Here is a 15652-nt window from a genome sequence, read left to right as displayed (position 1 = left end):
AATTTTATTTTGATCACGAAAATATTTGTGCCTTGTGCTGTGCTGTGATACGAAACATACAGACAGACACTCTGCGTATTTATGGCGTTCGCACCGCATAAATTCCCTCAGTTCCTCTCTCTCCACCAACGTGTCATTTCTTCCACTGTCCTTTTGTACCGTTATTCATCGGAAAAGGCATTATCAAGCGATGGTACCATAACTTACAAGTTGTCTTACGTTTTTCCTTAGAATTACTAAGACTCGCTGCACAAATCTTTAGTTTCTTTTCAGCAAATCTATGAAGACTTTCTGTCAACTTCATTGGAGAAATTAGCTCCTTCCTCGTGTTTCTGTACCGCTAGCGATGAAATAAACTCTCGTCATCCTTAATTGAAAGCAAAGTTGATTTTCTTTTTCCTATCGCGCTAATATTTAGTTGGTATCGTTGTGAAACGGGTGGGGGGACTAAGTCGAAAGTTGATGACAAATTCAATGATGAATTTTACCTTCAAATTTCGGATTAAATATTTCCTTTGTTTATCTTACGGATTAGTTTTTCCCATTCATCTCATTGTTTAATCTGAAAAATGTTACTATTATTTAAGCAGAATTCTATAAACATTTTGTTACGTTGTTTATTTTGTTATGCAACAAATGGAAGAAGAAGCTTGTGTACTAAAAATATTGATCTCAGCTGTTGCGAATGCCTGAGGTTCAAAAAAAAAAAAATAAATAAATAAATAAAGCAAAAACAATAACAAAACATATAAATATGTACAGGTAGGTACGCACATATGCAAGATTGCATACATTTCCATAAGCGTATGGCTTTCTACATACATATGAATACATACATATATATATATATATATATATGAAGTATTCGTGGAGTCTCTGTTACCTCTATTTATCAATTTGCTCGATAATAACGATGAAGTGGAAAGCAATCAATGTCGTCTCTGCGGCAAATTCAATACGACAGCATCAATAATAGTAATGTAGTAACAATAATAACAAATAAATGAACTTTATATATATATATGTGTACATGTCGCTTTTTGCTTACACATGCAATCATATGTATCCGCAATATTTTCATTGTTATGATTAAAAATGGATGTTATTCTTATCGTTTTTGTCATCATGCTTAACTCAATGTTATCGTTGATGCTAAGTATTGCAAAAAAAAAGGAAATGTTCGCGTTTAATATCAACAATTCTCTCTTTTGTACGGATAGAGAAGTATAAGCAACGTTTTGTTAATCACAACTGAGTTCACAATTTCTCGAATGAAAAGCTCAGTAAACTTTCTAACTAAAAAGAGGTCAGCTTGAACTTCGAGGCAGGTACCAATCAAGCTCATCGCAGCGAAAGTAAAGAACATATGTTACATGCCACGAATCGATTCATAGTCATTTTTAAGTAAACAAACGTCAATAAGAAAAACGTAATTGTTCAGTTTCGTCGTGAAAGGGTACGCGGCATGATAACACATAGCTCTTAGAAAACATAACTCTGCGAATTATAAAAAGCCATCCCAGCTAACGAGAAAGCAATCTTTTCGCTATATACTATTAATGTTTGCACAAAGGCATGCACGCGTCTCTGTAGGCATACATGCTTACGGCTATTGGCCGCATATTTCACACGTAAACCAACACTCCGTAAAGGATTCTTGACGCACGCTCCATTTTCTATAAACATCACAAACTTCGTCAACATCTTTACATCTGTAACGTTTCTATTGTTCGACGTTGGCAAAGCTGTGCCATGGTTACATACGCCATTATATAGCATTTCATGCTTCTCCTTTTCTTTTTAATGCCGAACTGAAGTTTCTAACGAATCTCTAATCGTCCTTAACTTTAAGCTCGAATCTTCTTTGTTCAGGTGGGGTACGGACTAAATAAGTTCTACAAAAAAAGAACTTAAGTGAACTAAGCTCTTTAGTTAAGCAGCTGTTCTCTAAGTTAGATGAAAGAAGATTGCCGTAAGACACTGCTTATAGAAAGGTGATAATCTAAGGCAAAATATTTAGTTTTCAATCTTATAAAGAAACTTGGGAAACCGGCGAGCTCTGCTTCGGCGTAGGTATAGATACCCATTTCTGACTAATGTAAATTAAAATCGTGGATCCGATAGATTCTGTGAGTTATCCTCGTGATAGTTTTGCATGGTTATCGTTATCGGCAGGCTGCTTATTGCGTCGGCTTTACTTTCAGAAACGCATTCCCCAATTGGGAGAGTTTGAATCTACCTGCAACAATGACTTGCAAATTAGCCATTGTTTACTTCAAGGCACGCATTTCATTTCACAGGGTTGCAAACAGGGTTAACGTTCTAGCAATTTATTCTCCTAAAGTTTCCACCCTGGCGTCAAACTGACTCACTGGTTCAATCACTTTCCCGGCGGGAGCTTCCAATTTGGGTGCAAGCTGTACAAATACTTTAGATACCTTCTCTGTAAAAATCTTTTGTATTTCTTGAGACTTCACCTCAACTTTCAACTCCATTAACTGGTGTTGTTCGTCGAACGCTGATCCTATTTCGGCTTTCGGTGCCGCCAATCGTTGTTGCTGACTGCTTTTTGCCGCCATTTGCAGCTGTTCTTGCTCTTGTTTTTGAACTTCTGACGCCATCTCTTCTCAACAATTAATGCTATTTCTTGATATTCTGTTTGCGTTTGTTGTTGCATTTGCTCCATGAGTAGCGTAATAGCGGCTTGCTGTGCATTTGCATCACTTTCGCTGTTTTCTTCGCCATGTTTCTCCTGCATTTCTTTTTTTCCTCTTCGTCACCATTGCCATGGAACTCGCATACCGCAATATTCTTTCCCTTCTTTTCCAATTGTTCACATAGATGCTATTTTATTTCAGTCTTAAGATCGGCTGTCCATACATTCGTTTCACCCAACCCCTGTTTACTTTGTTCCGCATTTAGATCTCCTAATTTCAGCGTCCTTTTCCCTATAAATCACAATTTCACTTCTGACGCCAGTGTAACGTAGATCGTCTTCTCGTGAATTTTAGGTTCTTATTGAAGGTTCTTTTAGAGTAAGTTCGTACCATTGAATTGTGATTTTTAAGGTTATATATTATATATATCAAGTTAAACGCCAATTTTATTAAAGTCCATAAACAGAACATTGTGTTAACGTGGAAATGTTTTAACTCAACACAGTAAATTACAAGTTATTGATTTGTTCACTCCCAGAAGAAGAAGAAGAAATAATATGTCAGATATTTTAAAAGTGAAAACGTAAACCTATATTTTACGTCTTCAACAAGAGAAAATTGTCGCGAATGGCACACGTTTGATTTCATTCGAGTAGACATGAAAATATCATTAAATAAATTTATTTCGAACAAACAAAAAAAAAAGAATAAATATATTTATCGTATAATAATTTGTGTTCCGGTGCTTGTGTTCGGTTTTAAGCTGTTGCAAGGAAAACAGCAAATTGCTTCAGAGAATTACGTTAAACCTTGGTTTTTTGAAAATGGTACTTATCCGAAATCCACGGCTCTACACAAGGCGCTTAAGAGTGAAGGAGCTTTTCTTTCGAGTTCGGCGCTCTTCCCATTTCAAGATTCATCTAGCGATCGTATTATAAATCAACTTATGTACGTGCCGCCCGATTATGAGGTAATTAAGGGCAGTGGAAAGCTGAAAACCATTCTCTTGGCGACTTCTTTCAATTCACTGCAAGTTGAAGATTCGGGTATGTTCAAATAATAATTTTCAAAACTGCGTAAACATAATTATTCATTCTCTTAGGACGCGAAGTCTTTCTGCGCTGGAAATGTCCGGTGGACACGTGTATGGTTACTTTTCTTGAAAACTACACCGAGGTAGCTGATATGATTTTATGTGAAGATTATGTACCAAGCACGTTTAGTCGTCCATTCAATTCTCGCCAAGTCATAATGATTTATCTCTTAGAAAGTGCTTCTACCAGTTCTTTTGAAGAAGCCGTGTCCGTGAATTGGACGGCAACATACAGGTAATGTTCACCGATATTCAGTAAAACACAAGACGGGGGAAATGCATTAAGCAAGTTATCACTCTTATAGACGTGATAGTGATATCGTAACTCCCTATGGTAAATGGCAATACTATGACGATCGCGTCAAACAAATTCAACAGGATCGCAATTATGCAAGTAATAAAACGAAAACGGTAGCTTGGGTCGTATCAAATTGTTTCGCAAACAACAATCGGCGAGAATACGCGGAAGCGTTAGGCGAACATATCGAAGTAAATGCACATACATACGACGATCTTTTGTGTTTTCTTCCGTTTCACTGTATTTTCCTCTAAGGTTGACATATATGGTAGTTGCGGTCCTTATGAATGTCCGCAAGAAACGGCCGATGCATGTTTTGAAATGTTGGAGCGTGATTACAAGTTTTATCTCGCATTTGAAAATCGCAACTGTAAAGATTATGTGACTGAGAAATTCTTTGCGAACGCTTTAAATCACAACATATTACCCATTGTTATGGGGGCAAGTCCGGAAGACTACGCAGTCATTGCCCCATTCAACTCTTATATACATGTAGATCAGTTTGCCTCGCCCGAAGAATTGGCCAATTATTTGCATATATTGGATAAAAACGATAGCCTGTATAACACATATTTTGATTGGCAAGGAACGGGGGAATTTATAAACACGTATTTTTGGTGTCGCGTATGCGCCCTGCTGCACGATGAAGATTCACTGCGTAACCCCCGCTGGTACACAGACTTCACGGATTGGTGGAATGGAGCGGATGTCTGCCGGAACTGACCACAGAAGACAACCCCCCTGGAGGGGCTCACGCTGCAAGCATTTTGATCTTGTTCTTTCGTCAACTTTTATTAATTCATTTTTTTCACGCTACAAGTATGATTACTAAAATTTATTTATGCCGAAACTAAGTCGATGTTTCAAAATGTACACTTCCAACGAAGAACTATTCCGTTATTTAAAAGTTTCATAGTTGATCTGCTCTTTTCTCAGTTAATTTCTTCTGAGTTAATTGAGATTGCGGGGCGACACAATTTACAAGATGGAGGATACTTGTAGTGTTCGAACTTATGACGAAATTTGGAAAGCCGGTGAGCTTTATCTCAGCGCAGATTTAGATATTTAAAAGTTCAAATCCGTTTTTGATTTATATTTAAATAGATTTCTATGTCAAATAAAATCATTTCATAACATACTGAAAGTCAGATTGCGTTGCACCGCAAAGACTTATTTTTTGGCAACTAACTTATGCAAATCTTTCTACATTTCATTAAAGCCAGACTGTGTTTGTTTAAAGTGCTTGTAAAAGTCTATGTCCTTTTGAAGGCACTTCAGAGCAGACCAGCGCAACCCTTTCGATCTATCGACTATATGATCGAACCTGCCTGCCATTAAATCTCGCACACTTGGGCTGAGATAACGTCTCACGTACCCAGCAACTGTTCCACACGGAAACTGTTTCGGTAACAAATTTCTTCCACTGTACTCCTTCCTCTACACCTTGTGTAACAACAATCCATGATCACCACTCAAATAAAGTTAATGTTGTTAATGTGACTATGGTTTTAACAACTTCCAAAGAGAAGAAACTTTAGTAAGCACAAGACTATAAATTCAAACGGCAGAAACGTATGGCCCCTTAATAGACAAAACATCTCTGTATTTTGCATTTTATAAACTGCAACCTGTCTATATTATACGAATATTTCACTTCTAAATTATTCCGGCTTTTGTTAATAGTGCTGACAATTTCACATAGAGGGCCATCTGGAAACTGTCAAGAGTGCAACTGTGCAAGTATTGCAAAAATACTGAATCCCAAGTAAGGGAGTTAAACACTTAGCTAATTGCATTCATTGCATACATCCCCACCAATCTTTATTCAATATATGACGAAACAATTCAAAAGTTGAATACTACTTAAGTAAAACTTAATTTTTCACAGAAAATTGAAGGGCAAGTAAAAAACACAATCGAATAGCAGAGTTGCCAGAAACAAAAAAATAAAATATTTTTATGTCATTTATTTACTTATTATTTACATTTTATATTTTAAATTGTATATAAAAAAAAAAATTGAAAATTTAATCCAAGCGTTTAGCATACGTAAACTCATATATAACGGTTTTAAATGCTCTCATATTCGATCTTATTCAATATTTTCGATCTCGTTAACACTAAATGTGACAAGTAAAGTTCCTTTAATTTAAAACAATAATAGTTTATTATACTATCTACAACATAAAAGTTATTACTGCAAGTCATAAGAAGGACGCAGTAACCGTCAAGTAATGTAAATGAAAATGAAAAGTAAAACGAACCGTTAGAGATTGAATTACATGTTTAAGAAACATTCAATTATATTTGAAAGAAAGTGACGTTGCTCTGAATGAAATTATAAAATTTGTTACCAGAAAGCGTACATGCATGTTACACTGATATCTATACAAATGTTAAACTATTATATATAAAAAAGCTATTATATATTAATATGAGTATGCATGCGGCGACTTCATATAAAAGAGTAGAGATGAAAATCCATAATTCTGTAATGGATAGATTTTTCTTACTTCGAAGATAAGTGTGTACGTGTTCTTGTTCTTTTTGTTTCCAATGTATTATTGTGTAATAAATTATAACAGATTCTTACTGCAGAAGTGGCCCAGCTACAAAAGTCCTTTTTAATGAGTCAGGGCGAGCGTCTTATTGGCCTTAAATAGAAGCAAATTGTTCAACTAAAAATGCCATTAGCTCTTCGGAATAAAGTAAATTAATATTTGATTTGTTTCTTCTTTAGGAGAGATTCGCCTAGTCTAGCCCAGCAAACTTATTCAATTCCGTGCCACTATTTTTTTCTTTATATAGTTTGATAAGCTGATCAGATCACATTCTGTTCTCATAATGATTTGGTTCGTTGCCTTATTCTATTACTATCAGAGGTTTTGCTTGCAGTAAAAAACAGTGCTTGCGAAATATCAATTTTTCATACGCACCACCGAAAGAACTTGTTCATGTTTTGATAATGTTTGCAACAAGCAAGCTTCAGAAATTCCGCAAAGTATATATATGTTCTCGATCAGTGTCAAATATCAAATCGATTTAGACGCGTATGCCCGTTTGTGTGTCTGTATGCATGGGAGAGAAGACTGAGTTTTTCTAAATTTATTTTGTTGACGACCTCCTTCCTTCCCTCATTGCTCAAAAATGGGGAAAATTGGCCACGGCCTTACAAAGTTAAAACTGATCCTATTTTCATTTTGTTTAGTACGACAGGAAATCTAAAGTTGAGGAGCTGCGTGTAAAGTAACCATCTCAACATATAAGAATAGCTAAGTAGATAAGAATCAACAAGTTAGTGGTCGCAGGTTAAGATCTCAATGCGATAGAGCATATTTGCTCGTATCTATAGTGAGTGCTAAATTTGTGAAGATATAAAACTTACCAATTGAGCATGTGTCCACGAGGCTGCTTCTTTTTTCTCACTTCTGTCTGACAGACGCCGTATTGCACGCATGGCGAGTGTACTCTGAATAATTGCTCATTTAAAAAAAAAAGAAAATTTCGATAAACTCGAGGACGATAAGTGTCATAGCTATTAAGTTAATATTTTGGTAAATTAAATTTTTTTAATATATTTCTAATCAGCTTATGTCTATTTCCGAGCTCGGTTTGTTTAACTTCGTTATCTATGTATAAATAAATTAAATGTTAAATTTCCTAGCTGAACTAAAAACAGATTTAGGAGGGCGAGAGAAATGGTCCTGGCTTAATCGAAATAACCTTTACAATGATCGTGTACATGTTATCGTCAACTTTGAATTGTAACATTACTAACTATAATCAATTCATTCCACTTTTTATAAGCAATGAAGCCAGCGACGTGCTCCGCTTGGAGAACAATCGACAAAAGATAAACGTTGGAATCTTATATAAAAAAAATTTTCATAAAGTGAGTGCGCCGTTGAGGCCGTGCAGATTAAACTTAGACTACAAAGCTTTGTGACCGTCCAACCTATCCTTTCTCAAGATATATGCACGTCCGTAGTGAGAGGTGGCTCGGCCTTCTCTATTCTCCCGACTAATAAAACTTCAAGGTATTCTACAGCCTAACTGACCTTGTTTCACTTACCGTGTATTTCCTCCATAGAAGCAATCTTTTGAGAAAAGAGTTGCTGTTTTATAAAGAAAACAAAAGTTTTTCCAGTGCACTCCTAAGTTATGTATGAGAAAAGCCAGTTGCCAAGTTACAGATAGTCAAGCCTCTTCGTCGGTCAATGATCGTTGTCTAGGATCACCATAAGAAGGTAAGAGTTTCAGCTTGTTATTAAACATACCTTATAGTTTAATATACATAGATAGAAAAGGTGTGCTCTTAGCATATTTAGGAACAATTTCGAATAAAAAAGCCTATCGAGGGATGTAATCAGTTAAATAGTTTCTTCGGCCCTTGCTTAATTTTAGATTATAGTGCACTTTGCTATCCTAATAGTGAGTGCATCTCATATACATCTTAAGGTTTCATTCTGCCTTGTCGCACTGATTTTTTTATATTTCGATTTCGGTGGTATACATACACACTATTAATTTATTGATATTGGTCTGACGATCTATTCATCTTTAACATGGTACTAAACTTACTGTTCTCTCAGAGAAATAAGTGTTAAGGGATGATGCAGTTATCTTTCCGTTAATTAACCGAAATACACCCTTTCTTACCCTCGTTACATATGTCTTATCTTTTTACGTTTTCATCAATAACAACTATGAGTGTACTTTTTTTTTTGAAAGTGACTGTAAATTCGATAAGGGAACTTGCATAAAAATACAAACATACAACAGGTAGTAAATCTATTTGTGTGTAACATGATATCGCTTACATTAGCTAATGTTATGTACGTTCAATAGGTAGGAATGTATAAACGGTAAGCTTGTTAGGTATGAATAGTGATGGTTCCCAGTGATTGCAATGCCAACGGAAAAAGGGGTAACTCGTTAGGAATGGCATCTATCACAATGAAGTTGAAATCCTTTTTACCATTTTCTAAGTATTCGTTTAATTTGATTCATGTTTTGACGCAGAACTCTGCTGCTATTGAATGGTATACGGCGGTCATTATTTGCAAAGCTAACGTTCTGATATAAGAGAACTGACGTAGCTAACGTAACGTGACGGTTCCTTGCAACTGAATTATTGTAGCTTCTTTTTGTGCATGTATAACAAAACATGCACATCTGTAGCAACAATTGCATAAAACCCATAATGGTTTAGCCTGTCAATCAATGTCAATAAAACAATTACTGTCAGTAGGTAATAGAACGCGATGGCAACGGCTTCGGCGGTCATTGTAATAATTCATAGAAATCTTGCTGTGTCAGTACATAGCAATACATTCAATGTAAAACTGTATCGCCCACGGCTTGATTTCAAGGTATGCGCATATACGCCGTAAGTTTAAAAGGAGAGAAAAAAGAAATAGCCAAGCTTTGCACCTTTCCGCTTTGGTCAATCAACAGTGAGCAGCGTTAGAAGACTCCTTCCGTGAAAGCATTACAAATGCTATTGTGTTTATTATTTATTAGAACTCAGGATTATTTAGAGCGTGTGTACATTAACGTTGCCTGGAAACTATTACAACATGAATTTATAGAATATTTCTTCTTATATTACTTGTGATTATGCTTATAAAGACAACAATGGCCGTAGCTCATAGCAACTATCGCATCAGATTAAGTTTCTAAAAGACATTCTGTACATAATGCAACAACAAGAGCAATAAACACAGGCACATATGTCAAATTCGGTTTAAGCCAAGTCTTAAGCATTTCGATGGAAACTAGTGCTTTACTTAGCACTAAAAACCTTGGCAGCTATTAACTTCATTTTAAAGAGACGGCGCGATATATTTATGGTAAACTGTAAATGTAAGTTAATTTCAGAGCAAACCTCACGAAAGCTGCCAAAAACAGTTACTGTTTGTTATATATTTAAGCTTTTGTTTCGCTTAAGAGAGCAATGGTAAGATAAATACCATTGAACTAAGAACGTTAAGAAAATGCCAAAAAGTTACATTTTCCTACGCTGCATAAGTTTGTTGCCAAATCTTGACAATCTGTTTGAGTTGCGCTTCTTAAAATTACAAATACTCACAGGTGACACTGAACTAGTAGTACTAGGCCACCACCTTGTTTTCATTCAGACGCATTGAAATGTCGTTCAACAGCGCAAAAAATAAAAGCATAATAAGAGCTAGTCTGAGAGAGAATAAGTCTGTCTAGCAGAATCATCTGAATACGTTAAGTTTGCCTACGAAAGCCTTAAGTTTACGATGTCGGCTTGCATAGGGAATGAATATTGCGTCACACACAAGGATTGCACTATCTATCTAGTTAGACAGCAGGAGTTTGCTGGCCACTGATATTCCGGAGGGACTGCACAACGCCATGCAGCCATGATATCAGACCATGTCTTCCGAACAAAGGGAAACCTACGCAGTGTCTGTTCTTCTCATTACAGCCTATAATCGCGTGATCATCCCACAATCATAATCTCAAACTGATACATTATCATCATTCAGACTAACATCTGGTATGTAATAAAAAGTAAACTACTGTCTTTTGTATGTGATCGCCTTGGCTACTACGTTGTGGACTACGGCCATTTCACAAGTCTTACGCTGAGAAAATTGAGGCTCATATGCCTTTAGCTTGATGTGTTTCTTCAAATAATAAAATGTGTGGCATACGGTTGCAGCTACGCCTACATCGGTGAAGAAACCGAAAAAAATAAGATTGGGATCTACTTTGCTCATGCGAGTAGAGTGTTCCCACTGAAAGATTGATTTTCTAAAAGTTAACCAAAGATATTTGCTGAATATACTGAAGTTGGTTCGGTTTGTATCTTAGTTATTATTATTGAGTTTTTACTAAAATACACAACAGCTTTACAGTTTTCATAATACTTGTTGAGAGAATAACGAGATTAATACACTGTTGATGAGATGAAAGTCACTGATATGCCAGAGCAAAAAAACGTATAAACATTTTTATAACTTTTTGTTTTAACTTAAACGCGTTCGGATTCATTTTGAGAAAGTAATCAATCCTTAATACAAACATATACTCAAAGGTTATTTAAAACTTATTTTATATAGGAATCATGTTTACAATTCAGTGAACAATTTATTTTTCATTGATAGATTTCCATTCGTATTCGGTACATCGCCACCCTCGTCATCGTCTTCATCATCTTCCCACAAAGGCGTTCTAATATCGTTTCTATGAGAGTTCGAACTCGATGATGTAAAATGAAATTTTCGTTTAGCAGTTTTTCCAATTTTCTTACAACGATATGATAATGGTTTGCTTTGGGGTTGATTAAAAGTTCCTATTATCGATGATGTTTCCTCATCACCGCTATTGTTGCGACTAAAACGTATCATAGACCAGTGTACAGCACGATTGCCGCACCGCCGATACATAACTACGCATAGAATGACAGTCAATAGGATAGCAAGCGTGCAATATAACAGATCGGTACCACGCCTTATAACATCTGGATTAGATATGTCGTCATGATCTACAATGAATACCATTGTTTTCGATTTTGTCGATGGTTTGTTCGTCGTATTGTTCACTAAAATATAAAATAAAAATAATACAAATTTGAAAGACGATACTCACGGCCCAGAATGTAAGCTAATTTTTCGTGCCCGAATAAAATGACATTAGTCGAATAGTTTTTTACATCAGCAAATATATTATGGATAAGCCTAATCGAACAGATGCCTTCGAAATTTAACATCAACAACTGTTTTTATTTGCTTTGGAAAAAAAAATGAAACAAGTAAAAACACAATGGAGGGGCGCGGCTGACTATTAAATACCCCCGCACCACCCTACAGTTATGAGTGAGCGACGATGTGCTTCGATCCGAATCATTTCCAATAGCATTCGTCTTTGGGCCAAAACACGTCAGTCTACCAAATTTCATAAATATATGTCAAAAACTGCGGCTTGAAGGTTGAACACAAGAAAGCAAGACAGACAACCGGACAGACAAACAGACAAGCTTGGATTTAGAAAATGATTGCGAATTGATTACTACAATAAAAGCTGGATTTATCGGAAGTCCTTCCTGGTGTTGGATACATCTGCTTACTACTTAATCGCTTAAATATTTTATTTAAAAATAATCCCGACCTCTCAAACCTACTAAAGCACTTAAACACTTAAAGCGTCTAAGGCTTTCGGCTTTATTGAAAACTCTACAAACGTTTCGGCACTATAGGCATCTTTTAGAGTCGTCCTCGATGGTATCATAGTTTCAAAGTCAGAATGTAGTGAGAGTAAGATTTCTTCGCTCATTGTTGCATGATGGAATAAGAAGAACTCCCACTAGCAGACGAAACTTTTAACAAAGAATACTCTTTACTTGAAGAGATTAGCCCGAATTACGGTCAGAATTTGGTTTTTGTTCACAACAGTGCATTTTTCTATCCTACATTCATTCTTCCAGCAATTCGACTTGTATCATTTCGCAATTGACCTACCTGCACCTGATTCAGCTCCGCCCATTTTCTGCATATTTTTGAAATTTAAAAAAAAAATCTGTTCCGAAGAAATTGCTCTAATCTTGGATGTAAAAATTAAGCCGGTTTGAAAAATGATACATAAATTTCCCGATGGCCCGATGTGGGCTAAGCGTACGAAGAATTTTTCAACAATTTTTGCATTAATTTCTTTGCCAGTTACTATAAACCACAATGGATTGAGGTAAGTTGACCTCGCACTCATGCATGTCGATCTATTTAGAGAAAAATTCTTGAACTCTTGAGCCATCAGACTCACATCAAACAATGTTCAAGTCTAAATGTTTCGTTCCATATACATGTATATGCTCTGATCATGTATAAAATTTCTTCTGACACTTTTTTTTTAAACACAAGTCGGCTCAGTTAGAATTGATGCAGAAAAAAAGTTGTATTTTGTGTGATTCTTACCTAGATTTGTTGAATTTTCTGTTGTTGTAATCGTTGCAAGTGGTATTGTTAGTGTTAAGGGCGTTGTTGTTGTTGCTTTGATAATGAGTGTTTTGCGCGTTGTTGTACTTGTTCGAGGAGTAATTGTAGTTGGTTTACGACTTGTTGTAGTTATTGCTCGAGTTGTGGTAGTTGATCTACGGCTAGTAGCAGCAGTTATGGTTGTTTTTTGAGTGGAAGTCGTTGACCTGCGAGTGGTAGCAATTGTTGTTGCTGTTGTAGACTTCTGGCTCGCAGTTGTCGGTTTAGAAGTAGTCGTAACAATTGCTATTGTATTAGAGGGCGTGGTTGTCGAAGTAGTTACTGTGATTGTAGTAGGGATAGTTTTTAAAGTACTTCTTGTAGTAGTCGTTGTTGTTGTAGTTGATGTTACAGCACTCGATTTAGACGGTGTTGTAAACTCCATCGGTTGTACAGTTTGGAGCGTAGTGCTAGTGCTCGTAACATTGACAGGCGCTTTGGAAGTACTGCTAATTAACGATCTTGCTGTTGATTTGTAAATAAAACCAGTTTCCGGTTCTATAGTTTCCCCAGCCTTAGTATCATCTGATTCCATCGTAGTGGATTCCATAAATATTTCTGTATATAGGTAAAAAAAATATTATTAATTATTCGCTAAACATAGCACCTTGTTATAGACAAATTTGAAATTGAAATTTGTACCACTTAAGCAGACAATTTTAAAATCAGGACAACACGTTTCCTCACAACCAATATTACAATCACAAAGGCCCATTAAGTGGTTGAGTAAATACATAGCATCTGTGCTATTATTTATGTCATTGCAACGTCCCACGCACGACTGAGTATCATATATGGATTCATCTAAATCGAAAAAAGAAAAAAAAAGCGTGATATTAGTTTTTAGTGAAGGTTGGTTTTTCTGAACTTAGTTTTATGATTTACACGGCGTTGTAGAGATATACTCCACGCTACTGTAAACAGGATCTGCTTTCCTATCCAATGCACGACAATTATCGCCTGTCATTAGGTGAACATCATCAATGGCAATATCGCTTAAATGGCCTTGGCCTCCTTTAGCCGCAAACACAATTTGAAAGTCCTCTTCCAACTCCTCGATGCTGAAGTGCGCTTCATTCCACAAATTGTTCTGATTACCAGTCTTTTGGAATTTAATGAAACTATAGACGAAACTATAAATAAATATACAAAGTGATAGCATAAGGCATTTATACTTTTTTCTTTTATTCACTATATCCTCCAAGCTGATCGATATCGGTTTTAAAATTACGTATAAGCTACCGACACCTGCTCCGTACATGAAGTAATAAAATTGAAAGCAGCATGAAGTTTTCAATGATAACGCCCGTTCATAGATCGGCGATGTTAGAATCACTGGAGTATTTTGACGGGTTAAGCTTTCCATTAGCATATAATGGCCACCATTAGCTGTCAAAGTGGTGTGATCGTGTCGTGGTCCCGTACGGAAAGTGGTAAAAACATTAGCCGCTATAACACGTTTCCATTCGAGTCCGTCACGAGGCTCATAAACCCAACCGCATATATCGTCGGTCTCGAAATCGCAAGAATGTTGGACTACATTTTTAGGAGCTGCATCAGGTAGGCACAAAAATTATCGTTACTTAGTTGTATGCTAAAAAATTTCTAAGTACACCTTAGCTTACCGCGGCAATTGCCAATGGGACGATCCCAATGTGTACCGTTACAGTACGTATAACGATTTCCAGCTAAATTATAATCATCCAAACAGTATAGGATGGCTTTTAACTCATTTTCAACATGAATTTGACCATTTTCGGGTGCCTTTAAAACCTCTTTGCAGCCTTTTTCTAAAAAATGTCAACAAAACAAAATAATTTTGTGGCATGAACATCGCGGATGAATCATAATGCCACACACACACACACACACACACACACATACGTACACAATTCCACAATAGTCATAATAGAAAAACAAAGTGAACTATTATTTCCGTTATTTACATACTTGCGCAGACTGGTTTCTCCTCTGACCATTTGCCACGAACGCAACTGATTAGGCGATAACCTTGTAACTGATAGCCAACATTACAGGTGATACGCATCACCATATTGTTGCGTCTCAATCGATAGCTTCCGTTCGGTATCATGTCCGGTTTTTCGCAACGCACACGCGATGGACTCGCGCTTCCGTTTTCGATGCGGACAAAGCACAAAAAAATTAATTGCATTAGCAAAGACAGGTGCGTCCTCCAAATCTTAGCTGGCGTCATAATTTCATTTATTCTCTATGATCTCTTGTGCGTTTTTAATTTTATCACTTGTTGTGTATTGCTGGCGTTTGTTGTTGTTTTTATATGAATTTCAATAAATTTTTAAGGCATATTCTGCTGTTTTCAATGTATTTACTCTTTGAAAATTACTCGCACTACTGATAGAAGTCTCAGATTTTTAAGCACACATTAGGCTCTGAACTCGCTTCGGCATCCTTATCGGGTTATGTACGCGTACGCTAATGACTATGTTTTCGCACAAACACACATTTACTTAACATGTGAATATATTCACGACGCATTTGTAAGCGCATTTAAAAACCGTTTGAAATGGTCACCCGCACAAATATGTGCGGTTTTTTTTACTGATAAAATTTCATGCTCAAA

At 36.3% G+C, this 15652-nt stretch overlaps 2 protein-coding genes across 2 annotated transcripts; one reads left to right on the top strand and one right to left on the bottom strand.

Annotated features, from left to right (window-relative positions):
• Window positions 1-3468: 3468 nt before the first annotated feature.
• Window positions 3469-4771, top strand: LOC119633569 (glycoprotein 3-alpha-L-fucosyltransferase A-like). Its single transcript, XM_038027184.1, has 4 exons — window positions 3469-3703; window positions 3760-3985; window positions 4056-4239; window positions 4304-4771. The coding sequence occupies exons 1-4, from the start codon at window positions 3604-3606 to the stop codon at window positions 4769-4771; spliced, it is 978 nt and encodes a 325-aa protein (XP_037883112.1). The 5' UTR covers window positions 3469-3603.
• A 6380-nt stretch (window positions 4772-11151) lies between these two features.
• Window positions 11152-15409, bottom strand: LOC119633538. The gene is made up of 7 exons (XM_038027141.1): window positions 15001-15409; window positions 14676-14840; window positions 14226-14601; window positions 13936-14171; window positions 13693-13854; window positions 12991-13608; window positions 11152-11624 (listed from the first exon to the last, which is right to left on the bottom strand). Exons 1-7 carry the CDS (start codon window positions 15263-15265, stop codon window positions 11152-11154), a joined length of 2295 nt encoding a protein of 764 aa, XP_037883069.1. The 5' UTR covers window positions 15266-15409.
• Window positions 15410-15652: the final 243 nt, after the last annotated feature.

This window comes from Glossina fuscipes, unplaced genomic scaffold, assembly GCF_014805625.2.
Source record: "Glossina fuscipes isolate IAEA_lab_2018 unplaced genomic scaffold, Yale_Gfus_2 2, whole genome shotgun sequence".
In the NCBI taxonomy this organism is placed as follows: Eukaryota; Metazoa; Arthropoda; class Insecta; order Diptera; family Glossinidae; genus Glossina; species Glossina fuscipes.
This window is presented reverse-complemented; position numbering and strand designations above follow the sequence as displayed.